This window comes from Arvicanthis niloticus, chromosome 7, assembly GCF_011762505.2.
Source record: "Arvicanthis niloticus isolate mArvNil1 chromosome 7, mArvNil1.pat.X, whole genome shotgun sequence".
NCBI lineage: Eukaryota > Metazoa > Chordata > Mammalia > Rodentia > Muridae > Arvicanthis > Arvicanthis niloticus.
In genome coordinates, this window is record NC_047664.1 from 16,867,546 (window position 1) to 16,886,267 (window position 18,722).

Sequence of the window (18,722 nt, forward strand, 5' to 3'; positions counted from 1 at the left end):
AAAGTTGGGACAGGATCTAGAATTCAAACAAGTATTAGCACATGTGTTAAGAATCTTTTAATTGTCAGATTAAAATTACTTTTGTTTCTTTACAGTATTTAATGTAAGTTGCATTGGTTGTACACTTTCTAATTGTGTTAGTGTGTTGAAACATGGCATGTCTGCTTTGGAGGTCTATCAACCAGCTTTTGGTTTATTGCCCTGAGTATCACAGAATCTTGGAATTCTGAAAAAAGCTTGCGAGTACTGGAAGAAATGAGTCAGGCTTTAAGCAGAAGCAAGAGGGTAGTGGGCTTGATTATTGCTGGTATAACAGCTTTAATTAGATTAATTGCAAGCACCATTGCTTCTGCAATTGCTTTGACACAAGAAGTTAAGACAGCTACTTTTGTTAATCATTTAGCAAAAAATGTTACTAATGTGTTGAGTATACAAGAGGATTTAGATAGGCATTTGGAACAATGGATTGATGGTCTTTATCTTATTCAAATTATTGAAAAGAGGTTCAAAGTTTAAGAGAAAGGAGCCATCTCGAGTGTCATGGCAAATACCATTGGATTCTTGTTAGTTCTAAAATTTGCAGGGGCAGTCATTATAATTAGGAAAAAGTTTCAGGACACTTTCAGTGTATTTGCAATAATTCTAACACCTCTCTGGATGCTTTAACTTTGCATAGTGAGCTTATGAATTTAAAGTATGCTGCTCTGCTGAGCATTGATGAGGCAGATACTGCATGTAAAATTACCCATAGCCTGAGGTTAGTATTTCTATTTTGGTCAAGCTTCAAGAATGGCATATATAGCTTGATCATGCTAGCCCTTATTGTCCTGGGAATACTTTTATTCCTGCTTATTGTGTTAAAGCTTGTCTTTAATCATATCAGCATGTTAGCAGCCAAAGTACATGGCTTGAACCTGAAAACAGATCCCCAGACATAATTATTAAATTAATAGCCTGGCAAGCCAAGGATGGGTAAGATTCTGCACAGAGCCTTACTAACCTAAGACTGAAATGCATTCCCTTTGATAATTCATATTCTATGACAGGTAAGGAAGGCATTCTTGTCAGAACAACCTAAGACAGGTTCAGTCTTGTTTATGAAATAAAAAGTGGGGAGAGGCGGAAAACTTTTGGGGCTGCTTGGCAAGAATCTGACATGGGCCAAGGACAAGGAAATGGGCTGCTTGGCAGAAACATGATATTGGCCAAGGATAAGCCAGTGGGCTTCAGGCAGGAATCTGATGTTAGGCTAGAACAAAGAAGTAATTTCAGTCAGGAGTCTAAAATATTAGGTTAGAACAAAGAAGTAATTTCTGGCAGGAATCTAAATCTTACACTAGAACAAAAAAGTAGGCTTCAGTCATGAAAATGACTTTGGGCTAGGAGAAGGAAGAAGGCTCAGATATTTTTGTCATCCTGATAAGCCCTTAAAAACAGTGATCAAGGGAGTGTTCATGGAAGTTTGTTTATTGCCTTGCTCATTCTTTGACTATTTGTGTTTATTGTCTTGCTTGTTCCTTGACTATTTGCATCTATTGTATTGCTAGTTCCTCAACCCAGAACTGACCTCAATACTTGCATGTAATTAAAATAGTATAAAAGGAAAAGGAGGAGGGGGATTGGATAGGGGGGTTCTAGGGAGGGGAAATGGGGAAAGGGGATGACATCTAAAATGTAAATAAATATAATAGCCAATAAAAAAAAGAAAAAGAAGAAAATGAAAGAAAGAAAAAAAAGAAAACATCGGATCCTCTATATCAACTAAAAACAGCTACAAAACCAAGCTACAACAACTAGAAATACATTAAGCTATACTGTGTGAAACAAAGGCATTTCTAAGATATATTTTAAAATAGACTTACTTATCCCATCCAACAGCTCCTAGCTCAGTAAGAAGGTCTTTGCAGAAACTGCAAGAAGGTGGTTGTACACACAACTCTTGTTTATTCTTTAAAGCAACTTCCTGTTGAAAGAAAATATTTTAATTAGCTAGAGAATTAAGAAGAGAGTTGTTAACTAATTACAAAAGTTCATAAAACTCTCATCATCTAACAGAAATGTTCACTACTTTTTAAAGAAAACCCATGTGAAGGTCTGTTGTTGTACTGTTCAAAGATGGTGGACAACACCAGACACACAGCCAGAGTCTCCATGAAATAATCTAGGGAAACTGAAAAACAAGTCCCAGAAAGAGTAACATACATTTTAGACAAGTTACAGAGGTTAAATACTGTCTTTAACATTTCCTACTTAGGACAACTTAGACTCATTGGTTTGGCTTTAAAGCAGATGGAAATAAAATAATCCACCTCAGAGAGTTCTTCTCAAACAGTCACCATTCTCCATAATTGAAATATGCATGCCCTGGTTAGCACTAAAAAGTGCCACAGAAAGTTACAAAGCTTCCTGAATAGGTTCCAGAGCTAGTGACTTCATGTGAGTACCTCTCTTAAGGCTGTGACTGTCAGTGAGAACACAGCCTCAGAAACAAGCTAACCATCCACATGGTTTTAGGGACAAGATCCTAAATAGTATTGAAATCATCAACTTTGTCTACAATTTCTGAAGAAAGGTAGGCTACAGGATCTCACTTGTATTCAGAAACACAGCCCAAATGAACAATACAATACTGTAAGTCATGGATAAGTGAGAGGGTGTTGATTTCGTTTAAATTAATAAATGTTTCTTGAAAATTAAATGACCAACAGAGCTATAACTTACACTCCAATGGTTAGTTGTAATAGTAAGAGTTTAATGGGATATAGTCTTGTTCTGGTTCCCATGTTCTTATATTTGCATACTAAACAATAACCAGAACAAAATTTCCTGATTTTTCTCCAGTATCAAGGAGATATGAAGCAACTGTTTCTTTACCTTCCTCTTTTAAAGTTCCTATAATATATTCTTGGATGTAGCTTATAAGTTTCATCATCTTTATTAGGGTTTATAAGTTCATAAATCAAAATTTAAAATTTAGAAGCTGATCCTAAATAATTCTGATTCTAAGCATTTTATCAATGATGAACCTCAAAGAGTTGCTATGAGGATAAAGGAAGAGACTCAGAAGAAAGATGTAACAACTAAGTTTCCAGTAAATACTGCCTTACACTATAAAAGTCTCAAAGGAACTACACAATAAGAAATATCAAAAGTCTTTCAGCAGTCAGCAGCAATATTGGTATTGTGATTTTGACAGAAACAAAGATAAGAGAAGCTTAACAAGTTAGACACAACTGTTGTGGTTTGGATCTGAAGTATCCCTCAAAAGCTCATGTGCTTAAGGCTTGGTCCCCAGTGAAAAACACTATGAACTTTGGAATGGGTCATTCCCCTAATGAGTTCAGAGCTCCCTGGGCCATTGGGAAGCAAGGCCTGGTCAGAGAAAGTAGGTCATGAGGTGGCAGGACCATGGAGGGCACATCTCATCTGTGTCCTTACATGGGTCTCTCTGCCTCCAATACACCACGACATAAGCCACTTTTTTTCTCCCAAATACAATCTTCTGCCACACCAAGTGGGAACCCAGAAACTATGAGGCTATGTGATTGTGATCTGAAACTTCTGAATATAAAAGCAAAATAAGGCTCCTCTCACTTAAGTTTTCTCAGGTGTCTTATCACAGATTCAAAAAATTAGTCAGCACAATAACCAAAATGAATAATTGATAAATAAATAAGTAAATGTAATTAGAAACCAACATTTTAGAGTAAAGAGACAGAGGCATAAATGCAAAGAAACAGCAATAATGAGAATGGAAACATTTTTATGAATTCGTGATTATTTCCCTAGCTCTGTCTGCTGAAAAGAACAAGAAGCAGAAACAGCAACAAGCACTGCACACGGGGTTTGTAGACCACGGGGTCCAACACCACTTACCATGATAATAATGATTATTATTACTACAAATAAATCCTACAGATCTATTAGAGAGGCTGATTACAGTTCTAGAATAGAATGAATAAGTGTGTCTAGAGCAACTGGCATCACAAAGCAGGAAGATTAGGTTATATTGAAAGACCACAGGAGGCAATATAAAGCATTTTGAACTGACCAAAAATAGGACACTTGCAGCGTTAGAAAGAAAATTACTGTAATGGATTAAAGCTAATCAAACTTACAAACTGATGAGTTAATAATGATTCTTACAGACATATTAGTTCCCTGCGGTAGTAGCTAGCACTAACTCATTATAATAAAAATTGTTTTTTAAAGAAAAGAAGCACTTACCTTGTTGTTCTAGTGTAAGCCATGCCTCATAGTAACTAAATAATGGAGAGGGTTCTTTATTCAGATATTTTTGGTTAATAAATCTAAATGATAGTTCTGTTTTGTTTTCTTTTCCTTGCCATTTGTGATACTATCCTTTGAGAACACAGTATAGAAGCAAACTGTGATGTTTTATCCCCTGTACCACAAAATGTAAAGTACAACTTAATGAGAAAAAAAAATCCTTTAAAAATGCCAGTGAAATGGTGAACAGAGAAGGATCAGCAACAAATGATAAAACACATAGGTGGTAAGCTGACAGAAAGTTGTTGCAGATACATCTAAACCTACTGACCAACCTCCACCAACTGAAGAATAAGCAGATATTCTACAAGCCCTACAGTAATACAGTAAGAAGTACAAAGCATCAGGTACTCATATAAAGAAACATGCTGAGTTCTGACTGGCAGATTACAAAGAAAAGTACAAAAACCAATTCAAAACAAAAATACAAAACTCCTCATTATCCTTTACCTAAATTGCTTGGGAAAATGTAAGATTTTATTTTCAGATGTTAGATTAGTTACATGTGCATAGCAAGATATCGTTCAAGTGGGACCAAAACTGAAGCATAATATTCATGTTTTATTCCTTATACACATAGCTTGAAGGCAATTCACAAAGTCTCACTCTGTGACATCTGCCATTTGTGTGTTCAAAACGTGTGGGATGTGATACACTTTTATTTAGAGGTGATGGATGCTCGACCCTTAGGAGAGGGTGTGGAAAAATTTTATGATTGGCTAACATACTCACTTTGCAATGAGAGAATTCTCACAGGGTACATGATTTGTTATGTCCAATAAGTAAAGGACATGAGAAAAGAGGATCAAGAGGGAAAAGAGAGACAGCATCAATTAAAGCTTACATCAGCATCTAAGTCATCCAAGCTCAAGAGCAGACTCCTCAGTCCAGTAAGAGCAAAGCATCTGTAAAGACACCTGTAAGTCCGTGGAGACTATAATTATATATTCAAAGTCAGTATTATTGCCTTTTCTTCCCATTGTAGTGTTCATGGAGTGTGTTGGGCGAACGTGTGGTACAGCACACATGTGAGTTTTAAAGGATGACTTCATGGGGTTGCTCCTCTCTTCACACCGTGGGAGTGCTGGAGCTGAACTCAGTCACCAGGCTGCATACCACGTGCCAGTCAGTACCTAAGAGCCATCTTGCCAGTCCCAATACTTAGTAGTTGAAACAGTCAAGAAGCACTTAGCTAAAGATATATAAAACTGATATATTTATAAAAGACTTGATACAATCTCCAGGATTCCCTCAAGTTAAACCACTACAAGATCTTCCCAAAATGTTAGGGCAGGAAGATAGATGACTGACAAAGGCTGAGGTTAGGTCATAGTATCAGGGTACTCACTGCAATTACCTCACTTGCTTTATGTTGCCAAAGCCCTTTGGGACTCTGTATCTGTACAAAGAGTTACTTATATTACATGCTATTTAATTAAGTATGCTCACTTCATGCAAGCAAGAAATCTGACTTCAATCTCCATCACCCATATAAAAAGGCCAGACATGAAAGCATATCCTACAGCCCAGGTCTGGGGACATAGAGGCAGGAAGATCTGTGGGTCTCAATGGTTGCCCTCACACATGCATGCACATAAAAACATCAACACACAGATAAATACCATTTAAAAGATTTCAGAAACAATAAAGACTTATTAGATATAATAAGTGTTAAAATAATTCTTACCAAAATCATCTTCAACTCCATCATGAAGCTCATTAGATCAGGAGAGTGCTTCATTCTCTAAATTAAAACATTTTCAGATAATAACTCATGAAATGAATGTTCCATTCATTGAAACTGAAATGAATGTGGCCATCTAAATCTGAAAGTGATTAATTAGTGAAACATTTGTCATCATGTCTATTCCTGCTTACTTCAGTTTGAAAGAGTGACTAAAACTTCTGTCTTTAATTTCTACTGTGATAAACACCATGACGACAAGCAAGGTGAGAAGGAGTTTGTTTCAGTTTACAGCTCGAGTCCATCTTAAAGGCTAGGAACTGCAGGTAAGAGCTGAAAGCAGAGATCATAGAGAAACACTGCTTACAGCCTTGTTCCCCATGGCCTACTCAGCTTACTTTCTTATACCATCCAGGACTACATGCCCAGAGTTGGTGTCATCCACAGTGGGCAGAACAATCATTAATCAAGAAAATGCAGCCGGGCGGTGGTGGCGCACGCCTTTAATCCCAGCACTTGGGAGGCAGAGGCAGGTGGATTTCTGAGTTCAAGACCAGCCTGGTCCGAGTGAGGTCCAGGACAGACAGAGCTACACAGAGAAACCCTGTTTCAAAAAACAAAACAAACAAACAAACAAAAGAACAAAAAACAAAAACAAGAAAAAAATCAAGAAAATGCCCCCCAGACTTGCCTACAGGCCATGTGATGAAATCAATTTCTCAATGGATATTCCTCTTCCCTATAACTCAAGTTTGTGTCAATCAAGCTGAATACCACTAACCAGGAGTACCCTATCTGTGTGCAATGTAGTGAATCATAAAAGATATCACTTAAAAGTGTGTACATCCCTCTATTCCTTCACTGGAAGACCTGACAAATATAGAAAAGCATTATTTTAAAAGGAGAAGGAGAAAGGCAAGGGAAAGAGGTGCAAATGAAAAGAGAGACATAAGATATAAAATTGTAATTGGATCCACTAGATGTTTTTAATAACAGGATATACATTGTTTCTAGACCTTTAAGATCATGGATGCCAGCCCTTCACAACTAACTCGTCCTAGTTCAAAAAGAGAAACAAATAGTAAAATAAAAACTATTATAATAAAATGACAAAAAGGGATATACCCTAAAAATCAGAATGAAAACTTCAGAGAGCTGGTGTTCCATTCTTCCAAAATACTTTATTCTTACATAGAATAAATGGTTACATCTTAGAATGCTTGAAAAAAAAACTGTTTGCATTTGTTTCTCTTTTACATTTGGATGCATTTCACTAGCCACACACTGTGCTGAACACAGCTAAATGTGAATCTGTTCCACATTTTCAAAAGGGAAAACGAAGAGCCTGAGCTACCTGTGTAGCACATGAAGACAAACTATTCCCATGACACGGCTCTGGCGGACCATATGCCTATAGAGTAAATCTTATGCCACAGCCGCTTCTACACAGAACAACTTGTAGCAAAGCCCTGTGACCCCTAGTCCAGCAGCTTCATCCAACTCAGCACCTTGCTTGATAATCGATGTTGACTGGAATGCAGCCACACCCATGTGGCCTTTGCTGATGGCTCTTAAGGCCCTGCTGTCAGAATAGAGCATCACAACTGTGGCAGGGCTTAGCTGTTCACAAAACCTGACAATTTAACTACTGTCTTTTATAAAAAGTTTGTTGACTGCTTAGGTTGCATTTACTGATAACACTATAAGAGAAAAATAGTAACTCTCAACTGAATCTGGGAAATAAATAAATAACGGTTTGAGGGCTTTCTTTGACCAGCTGGAAGGAAGGAGAAAACACTCAAGGGCAACTACTTCAGGCCTCTTCCTTCAGAATAAGTACAGAGAAGGGGAGCTATTTGTCCCACTGTTTGCTTAGCGCCTATGAACAAATTTCTCAGGCTATACAATGGACTCATTCTTAGAGGATAAGGAAGCAGGGTAAAGAGAGAACAGACATAGTCTCAACATTCCATTAAAGTGATGCTGAGCTTACACAGCTAGCACAAGAGCTCACATTCTTCAGTTCAGCAGTTCATCCCTGCACTAGTCTGTGCCTCAATGATGCAATATGGAGTCACCACACATAACTTATCTTTAACACACAATCAATACAGAACACCAAAAAAACCACTCAAAAGAAATGATCATCCAAAGAAGTGCAGTTCTACCAACACATATTTTTCTACAAGAGACAGTCTGTTATTTTCATTTATTTTAGTAACAATTGCTTTTGCAATGTTTCTATAACCTTTAAGGATAACTAAGTCAATGCTGCCTAGCTATCTCCTTAGTCACCCTCAGCTCCTCAGCTTCTCTCCTTATAAAAGGTCACATGGACCTAAACAATTTCCTTTTGTCCTTTCCTGATCATAGTCTAGAACTACAAACCCCATCATTGCCAAACAACTCACATCTTATATTCCCATCACCACTCTCCAGTTCAGGAGAGAAGTAACCCAGGAAATACCACATAGGAGCATCATGCATATGGACCTGGTGATGTTTGAAAACCTAAAGTCTCAAGGCTGCAAATCAATTTCAAACCCCAAGGTTGCCTTGAGACCTGCTAAGGATTCCAGAAAACATTTTATGTAATATATAATGATTAAGGCTCTCGAAACTTATAAAACTCAACAACTAACAAACCCCTTGTTTACAGACCAGGGCTTTAAGGAATAAACTTAGAAATCTCTATCCTCATTTGAAGTGTAAGATTTTTAACAGACTTACCTGTTGGACTACTTGATGGTATTCATTAAGTATATTTTTCAGCTGCCAGCTACACAGTAATCTAAAATTTTAACAGAAAATAGTTTATGCATTGTTTGCTATTGCAAGGAAAAAATGTCTTTGAATGCTAACAAACATGTACATACAATCAAAAAATCATATAAGCATAATTCTGATAAGTAAATAAAACCATTACCTACTCAAACTGCTGAAAGTCTCATCTTCAAAATGCCAGTATAAATTTTACTTCAAACAAAAATATCTGCTATCAGTAAGCAGCAGATTATTAATGCATCTTTGTTAAACTATAACATAGCCAAATAAAAACTTCCATTGAACTAGACTCTTTATCACAATAGGCAGACATAATACACAGTTTGGATCATAATATATCAAATTTACACTTGAAAAAGCTTATGGTACAGTATATCTTCAAAACTCTAGATTAATATAACTGAACAGATATTTTTTTATAAATCTATATTTTACTTTTTCTTTTTCTTTTTTTTTTTTCTTTTTTTTTTTGGAGCAAGAACAATTCTTTACTGAGTAGTGGGAATCTTTTTTTTTTTTTTTTTGATATTTTATTTACCCTTCAGATGGCATCCCCTATCCCCATTCCCCCCACCCCCCTTAGGAAACCCCTATGCCATGCTCCCTTTTCCTTTTTGCATTTATACATTTTTTTTAAAAAAAAATGTTAATCATAGGCTTTATAAGTTTGGAATTGTTCAATCAGAGGTGTAACCCACTGACCGACCTAGATATAACAACTATCTTTGACTGGTGGAGATACATGAATATCTGCCTCCCTGTCTCCCCCCCTCTTTCTCTCTTTCATCACCTAGCTTCTTCTCTCCTTCTTCTTCTCCTCTTCTTATTCCTTCTCTTCCTCTCAGTACTCCTCCTACCCTAGCTCCTCCTACACATCACCCTTCCTGTTAAAATGAAACTTTTCTCTCAAAATACAATTAGAGCATAATTATGCCAATTTGTACCAGTGAGGTACAGGATAGTCCTAATACCCAGTCCATCCTTTTGTTGACTAACCAGCTCCTCTTGAACAGATATTTTTAATTATACAGGTAATGTAAGTCTATCGCCACCAGCTCACATTAACTCTATATAGATCTGTAGTGACACCAACAGCTTCTGATGAGCTGTTCCTGCCCACATCACTTTTACTCTGAACACCCGGACCAAGGCAACTGAATGGTTCATGACAAATTACTAAATTACATATATGCAGTAAATATCAGTGGTAAGCTGAGAAGTGGGGTAGGGGGGGTCAAGTCTTCTAGCCATTTCCATTGCCCCTTAAATCTGAACTTGTTAGGGAAGTGTACACAATTGTTGCTACTGCTTCCAATAAAAGCAGAGAAAGAGTGTGTTAACTGTGAAAAGTCACAGGGCTGTGATTCACAAAGACAAATTGGTTTGGAAGAATCAGAATGTGTTGGGGATACTGGCACTATGCTGATAAGCACTTCAGGCAAAACTGAAGCCAGGAGAATCATGGCGTCTCTAGCCACCTGTGCCACTAACACATGTATACAAGCAAACAATACCTCACCTTGCCTTCCTGAGCTGCAGGTCTTTAGGCAGCACTATTCTGAGGTGGAAGTCACTTCCCTGTGAAAAAGAAAAGTACAAATTCCTTCTTTCACTTAATGCTAAAAAGTTAAGTCATAAAAAACATATTTTTCTATATTTATAAAGGATATCAAATTTAGCTAAACTTTTCATAATTGAAAAATGCAAAATATGTGTATTATACAGTGCATTTGAGGAAAAGTAATAATTCAAAGTTCTACATTGAAAACTTTATAACTACTGGGAAATCACACAACATTAAGATAGGAGCATGGTTTTCAAAGAAGAAGACAAAAAAAAACTATGAAAGTGTTAGCAAACATAAAGAAATTTATTTCTTAAAGTATAAATTCACCAAAAAGCATATTCAGCTTTCAAATTTACAACTTTCTAAATTTTAATAAAATGAAAATATATTGTTATGTAATCTAGGTTTTTAGATAAAACAAGTAATTTTCAGGCCTGCAGAGATGTCTGTCTCAGTAGGTAAGCACGTTTGCTCTACGATAGTGAGGAAGAATCCCAGTGCACATAAACAAAGCCCGCAACCCAGAGCTCTGTACACTAAAGGCGGGGGATAGCCTCCAGCCTAGCTCCAAGACCAAGAGACCATGTCTCAAAACAGCCAAGAATGATAGAGCAGTACAGCCAGTGTCCTCTGCAACCTACATGTTCATGAGCATGCACACCCACACATACATGTGTGCGTACCACACACATACACACAAACACACACACACACACACACACACACACACACGGAAGCAGGAATATCCACCTGCGTGTGTGCGTATATGTGTGCAGGCACATATACGCACACACACACACACACACACACACACACATACACACACACACACACACGGAAGCAGGAATGTCCACCTGCATGTGTGCGTATGTGTGCAGGCACATACACACACACATATATATATTCCCCCATGCACTCCATAACAATTTCATATAGTGAACCCTTAATAAATAAGTAATATACTAATTTTTAAATCTAAATATTCGGTAGTTATACAAATTTTACTCAGGAGTCTAAGGAAAAAGTATTTTCTAGAAACACACTCAGCTTCCCTTTCTTTCAAAAGTGAATAAGTAAACAGTCTAAACTCTGTAGCTTAAATGCTGTGGTACATGAGAATCTGAGCAAAAATAAGCAGGAAAAGACAAACAGAAATGTAATCTTTTACTCCAACAATATAAAATGAAAAGAGTAATAAAATTCTTGAAAAACAATTACTGTGTGGAATTTTAGCAGACTCCCTCAAAGCAGATTCCAAACCAGAGGAACACAATTAAATGCACCCCATAACCTTTACTTTCATGGTAATATCACATTTCTGACTTTCATTACATTTAAATGTCCTTTAAAAAAATGAAACAAAATGTACTACTGACCTTTTCAAAAGGTCAAATAACAATAATTCACTATTTCATTAAAGTACTAAAAGGTATTATGTAGTAACTTTAGCCTAACTTTATAGACACCCCACAAACAGGTGTACAAACGGTAGAAAATTCACCATGTACATGAAAACAGCAAAGAATAAATGCAAAGTTCCATTTTGGGGAAATTCAGTCACTGTAAAAGGCCAAGTGTCATAAATGGGCCAATACTTAATTATTCCAAGAAAATATACAAAATAACCATTTCTGTAGTTAAAACATTTCAACAGTATTACTCTCTCAGAAAGCAGATTTTTCCAGTTTCCAGATAACAAAAGTACTAACAGTTTCTAAATCTGAATGTCCTGACATATACTCCTCCGAAAATTAGTGATTAATAATATAAGCAAATAAAATGACCAAAAAAAATACTATATCTGTAACCAGAAGTCAGAGAATACAATAAATCTGTAATTAATTGTAACAGGGATAAAAATCACTTTTGAGTACAGCTCATTCTAGGTTCCAAGAGCAGTGAAAGTTAAAAGTGTTATTTTTAAAAATCACTGAAGAAAGAATACATACAAAAAGACTAACAAAGACTTGTAGGAGAACCAAGCAGTGACAATAAGGAGAAGATCTAATATGAACCACAAGGAGAGGCTGCTGGTGGCCATGGCCATCACTCTTAGCACTCAGAAAGATCATACAGGGCAATGCTGAGTTGGAGGCTTTCCCGGACCTCATAGTGAGATACTATTTTTTAAAAAGGCAAAAAGAAAGAGTCAAAGAGATATCTGAAAACATTTCAGAGCAGCAAAAGATTGGGCAGAAACACTCTCTGGAAACTGCATATAAGAAAATAATAACCATGGGAAACTGAAGCTTTTATTACAGGAATAAGAACCTACCATGTATAATTACCGCCTCAAACCCTCCCCCAAATAAATCATTACATAAACTGCATTTTCCTTTACCAACAGAAGAGGGTATTCTTGAATCAGAAATTTCACAAACTATTGCAAACAACAAAACACTCACACACCCAAAGATCTGTGGCCCCAGTCCAAAGGAAATGTGACACAAACACAGAGCATGAGAAGCAAAGGGTTAACACTGGAGCCCAGGAGAGCAGAACCCAGAAACACACAACAGCTATATACGGACTACAGAATCAGGAAATGAACATTTCAAGACTGAAATGACTAAAAACCAAGACCAGAAACTGAAAGAAGCTAAGACCAGAAAAAAAAAAATATTAAGGAAATCAAAATGACATTAAGATGAAAGAGTAAGTTTAAGCATGCCAAGGAAGAATGGAGTTAAACAAAATTTCATAACTGTTGAAATAGCAAGAAAAATGCCAAATGACCATGAAAACAATGTGGTTGAAATAGAAAGTGCCAGAGATAAGTCCAATACCCATGCAATAGGAGACCCTGAAATGAGGAGATAGTAAAAAGGATACTTACAATCATAGTCTAACTTTACTATTCTGGAAGTTCCCACAGGAAAATGGACATGAGAAAAACTACTCATGACAATCCAGTCTGAATAAGAAATATTAGAATTTATAAATAAGGAGAAGAGGCCAGAGAGATGCTTCAGTGGGTAAGAGGACTTGCCATCAAGCCGAGGGAGTTCAATCTCTGTCTCATGGTAGAAGGAGTGGCTCATCTTCCTCTTACCCTCTGACCTCTAGATTACATGCTTTAGTTGCATGTACCCCCCCTCATACACTCGAGTGCACATACACACATACAATTATGTAATTTTTTTAAATAATGAAAAATAAATGAGGTTTTTAAGGAAAATACCGAAAGTTGGGAAACATAGATTATGCAAAACAGTCTTGTTTTGGAAGGAGAAAGCTGAGGAATGAACCTATGGCTTTACACACAGTAAAACTCATTCTACCACAAAACTAACTCCCAGGTTTAGTCTACAAAGAAGTCATTCAGCTCACTCAATCCTGGTATAGTCCAACCAGCCAAAGTAGAACTTCTTGGAATATAAAAATCATTAAATACAGCACCAGAAAAGTATTGTTTCACTAGTACAGCTAAATTAAGCTCTGCTCATGTTTAACAAACATAAAGGGAAACCTTAAAACAGTTGAACTCTCCTCAAGTAACTTAACTACCACTTACAACAAAAAAACATTCATAGTGGGTATCCTAACAATGTGTATTTGACATTCAAAGAAGAAAAATACAGCCCATAATGGGGAGATAAATCAAGAGAGACAATATAAAAACAGCATGTATTACAGAATCCAAGGGAAACTTGCTGCCATCTTATGAAGGTAGTCATGCACATTATAAGACCACAAACTGAAGCCTCTGAACAGTATCTGTGTGGGGAATCTTGAAAGCAAAGTCTCTACCACTATTTAACATTTAGATAGTTAAAGTCCTTGCAAGGATCTTTATTGGAAGTTCATGAGAGAACCTGATCAGTTTTCACCAACCAAGATGCTCCCAAATTCATGATTTGGGGAAACAAATAATTACTTTGTTGTTTCAAGGCTTAGAAAAGTGAAGCAGCAAGAGGTAGCCAGCCAGTACAAGAAGCATCATCACAGACCCAAAGGAAATTAACTGCAAGGCCAACAGGAGCTGGGGAGATATCTCCATAGATAAAGCACTTGCCCTGCAAACCTAACGACTGAAGGTGGGAGCTGAGGCACTAAATAAAAGCTCAATTCTGGGCAGGCAAAATTAAAGCATCTCAGGGACAAGATGGCTGACGAGATTACATAGAATTGTCAAGTCTATATTCAGCAAGAGAGCCTACCTTAATAAGTAATGTGAAAAGTTATTGAGGCAAACATCCAATGTAAACCTCTGGACTCCTACACACACACACACACACAGAGAGAGAGAGAGAGAGAGAGAGAGAGAGAGAGAGAGAGAGAGAGAGAGAGAGAGAGAGAGACCACACACACACCATACATACATACAATACACACACAACACACTCACACATACCACACAGACAACACATACACATACCACACACATACACACCCTACACAAGAAAGACAGAAAGAGAGAATATCATAAATAACTTTGTAAGCCAATATATTCAGAAACTTAGATGAAACTAATTCCCTTACACAAACTACCAAAGCTCACTCAAGACAAAAGGGCCTAATAATAGAGAATGCTGTCACTGGTTGATTTGGGACAGTGCAAACAAAATAAAGGAAGCAATACTCACTATCACATGTCAAAAGAAAATGGGACAGCTATTCCTTACAACAAAGTGACAATTCATAGATAGAAAGGCACCATAGTGTTAGAAAAGGCTTGAAAGATTTGGCACCAATCACTATTATTTAGCTATTTAAACCAAGAGTTTAGTATTGAAAAGCTACAATATACAAAGATCATATGAAACTTGGGAGTCTTGTGAAAGAGTTGGGGGAAGGACTGAGAGACTTGGAGGGGACAGGGACTCAAGTCTCCACAAGAATATCAACAGACTCAACTAACCTGGACCCTTGGGGGCTCCCAGAGACTGAACCATCAACCAATGTGTATGGCCCCCATACACAAATATGTAACAAAGTACAGATTGGTCTTCATGTGAGTCCCCCAACAACTGGAATGAGGGCTGTCCCTGACTCTGTTGCCAGCCTGTGAATCCTGTTCTCCTAATTGAGCTGCCTTGTCTGGCCTCAGTGAGATAAGATGTGTCTAGTCCTACAATGGCTTCAGGTGCCTGCTATGTTGGTCCCAGAGAAGGAGGCTGCTCCTCTTCAGAGGAGATGAGAAGGGAGGATAGGGGAGGAGCTACATGAGGGGAGTATGGGGAAGAGTGATCAGGATGTAAAGTGGATAAATAAATAAATAAATAAATGGGAAAAAGGAACATAAATAAATAAATAAATAAATAAATAAATAAATAAATAAATGAAAGCTGCAGTATGTAGGTGAAAGAACCTCACCGAAAAGTACTTGTTAATTTCAAAAGAAAAACTGGCAGAAGTCACACTAACCTGGTAACTGGCATTATGAATATCAACACTGGGAGTAGCTGACTTTATGTGCCTTGAGGGGAACACAGCATGGTTTCTGGGTACCCCTACCCAAATACATTACCAGGATTTAATGGTGAGAAAATATCAAGCCTAATAAGCTAAACTCTTAAAAATAAATTTCAAGTTAACAAAAACACAGACTAAAAACTGCTCCAAAATAAAGAGATAAGATAATTAAATACTCCATGAAAATTTACATCAGATAGCACTTGTAGCAACTGTACTGAGATTAGGTTTGGGTGGTGAGTGCTAAATTATTTAGAGATGAAGCAGCAAGAAATGTGTCTATGATTTAATCTCAAGGGGTCAGGAAAGAATGAGCACAGGATTAACCACAATCACACTCGGGATAAAATCAGTTGTGCTGGCTAGCTTTTAGACAGTGCTTAAGACTTAAGAAATAAAAAATTAGAAAAAATTAGAAATTACCTACATCAAAGGCTAATTTGTTTCCAGTCTAATTTGATGGCTAAAATTGATTTCTAAAGGGCCATTTGGAGATACAGGCAAGTGATCTAAAACACTTGCTTCTGTCTGGCCTGTATAACACTTGCCTGGCATGTGAATGGTTGCAGGTTCAATCCCCAGAAAAGACAGATATGCACGTGCTGGCGCACAAATACACACACATATACACACACTTGAACTTTTCTGAATGTTTCTGTAAAAGTGAAAAACATTTTAACTAGATATTTCAACAGTTAAGCAAGAAGAGGTGGCTAACTTGTTTCCTTCTATGGTAATAAATTTCAGACATTTTTTTTGAAGGCTCACATGGTTTGAAAACCCCTAAGGAAGTCCATGCATCCTTGTGTGTATATTCACCACATAGCATTTTCTTAACTTCCATAATGCTTAGCGACAAGTTTTACTATGAAGAAAATTTCATAACTGCTCAGTATTCTAAGATTGTTGCTGCAACACACATGGAAATGAATGACTCCTGCCACTAAAGGGCAAGTTACACAAAGCTGAGTTTAAGATTCAGATTAAAAGTCCATAGTCGAAATCTTAAATTAAGGTAATTTGTTGTATCATGGGGGCTGGGGTGAGATTTTCTTTGTAAACAGCCAGAGTTTCAGGGGTAACTTGATGCTGTCATAGTCAAAGTAGTTTCTTAGCATCTCTAAATTTCCCAGGATTTGATTCAACTATAAAATGATGCGTTTTGAATTTTTCTGTTTGTTTAGGTTCCGCTTACTAGCGGACCCTGAGTGCTTTGTAAATTTCAAAATCGTGAGTGTAGTAACACGTCGCTGTCCTGCGTGTAGAACTCTAGTTAAGCTCTACAGAACTGCACCTCCCTCTTCCACCACCAGCCTGGCACGGGCGAGCCGCCCCGCCCTCCCTGTGTCGTTGGCGTCGCCACCCAGCGACCGCGCATGCGCAGAGCATCGGCGCTCCTTCTCCAGTCTCTGCTACGCTCGCCGAGCCAGCCAGAGACGCCGCGGTCAGGCTGTGCCACGAGTGACAGGCTCTCGCGCCTCAGAACGACCCCGCAGGGTACCTGAGCCGAAATGAATCCCTCATATACAGTTTTCTCCCGGTTCTGAGGAAGCAGCAGCGGGAAATGGCGCAACAGGTTTGCTTCTGTGTCAGCCATGGCGCGCAGGAATGGCCGCCGCACATGCGCAGTCTACTGAGGGACGGGGCGGAAACCCGCTGCGGCGGGAAGTCTGGAGATCCCAGCAGTGGTGGGGACCGCTGCCCTGACTCTACAACGCGTCTCCTTAGAAGCAGGGGAAGGAAGATCACTCTCAAGTCCATAGCTCTGACTGACCAGGATTATTCAGACCTTGACTGCCAAAAATAAAACCAACAAAATCCTCTTGTTGATTTTATTGAAGACTGATGCATCTCCAAAGCTGACTTTCCTCCCCAGACAGAGGTTTTACAGTGTGCCCATACCATGCTGTCTTTACCCTGAGCCTGGTCATCACCTCTCCTGTTCTTGTGTTTGCTCTGGACTAGGTCTCCTGTATACTCCCAGTATGCCCTTCAGCCACGTGCATATGTAAATAAACTGTACATTCAATATATCGTGTATATTGTGTGCTGATTCAGTGTTGTGCCCTGTTTAATTAGATATATTTAAAAGAAGCCCATGTAAATTGAGAAAGATTTAATTTATTCCTGAGGTAGTACACTCCCAAAACCAGTAAAAACATGAACGGGATTGACAGACTTGCTGAGTTTTCTCTGACAAACTTTCCTATGCATTCTGCTAACTTAGGGATAGTTACTCATTCAATCTCATTACTAAGTATAGATTTAAGAAACTTGTTAATAGTTATCATATGATAATTTAGTATTACAATAAGATGCTTTTAATTTTATTTTTAAGATCACTGTAATATGCCAAAGATTGTGCAAAGATAAACAAGATATTCTTCCTTCCTATTCTTACTATCCCCATTGTAGATTGGATCTTAAAAGATTAATAGCTTGGCAGAATTTGTCACAAAATTCTGGATGCTTAGAGAACACAGGAATGCTGTGCCTATTATGTTAGGTTACACTAAGACAGTGGTTCTCAACCTTCCTAATGCTACTACCCTTTACTGCAGTTCCTCATGTTGTGGTGACCCTCAACCATAAAATAATTTTGTTGCTACTTTGTAACTGTAATTTCCCTACTGTTATGAATCATAACGTAAGTGTTTTTGGAGAGGTTTGCCAAAGAAGTCACAACCAACAGGTTGAGAACCTGAAGAGGAACTTTGGAACACTTGTTCCCTCCAGCCCCCATGGGAGAGGCTAATTAACATTCCTTAGTCAGAAGACACTTGCTGGATTAACATTCAGAGGAGGAAGGAAGAGGCTGATTAACATTCCTCAGACCACATGGAAGGGAACCCACCTGCAGGTGGGGAAGGCCCAGAGCACATTCCACAGGACCAACCCTTAACCACTTACAGACAAGGGAGGTTCTTGCCATCTCATTCTCCAAAGACCAATCAATTTTAAAGTCACACTGTTCTGCCAATC

The 18,722-nt window shown here is 37.9% G+C and overlaps 1 protein-coding gene across 1 annotated transcript in view; it reads right to left on the reverse strand.

Annotated features, from left to right (window-relative positions):
* The window catches only part of Fancl (FA complementation group L), a 71,228-nt gene extending 53,875 nt beyond the window's left edge, over positions 1 to 17,353 (reverse strand). The window contains exons 1-5 of the mRNA XM_034508799.2: positions 17,242 to 17,353; positions 10,278 to 10,336; positions 8,705 to 8,765; positions 5,978 to 6,034; positions 1,863 to 1,963 (exon numbers count right to left, since the gene is read on the reverse strand). Coding sequence (XP_034364690.1) covers positions 1,863 to 1,963; positions 5,978 to 6,034; positions 8,705 to 8,765; positions 10,278 to 10,336; positions 17,242 to 17,337 — 374 coding nt within the window. The 5' untranslated portion in view covers positions 17,338 to 17,353. The remainder of the gene's footprint in view (positions 1 to 1,862; positions 1,964 to 5,977; positions 6,035 to 8,704; positions 8,766 to 10,277; positions 10,337 to 17,241) is intronic.
* Between the last annotated feature and the right edge of the window lie 1,369 nt (positions 17,354 to 18,722).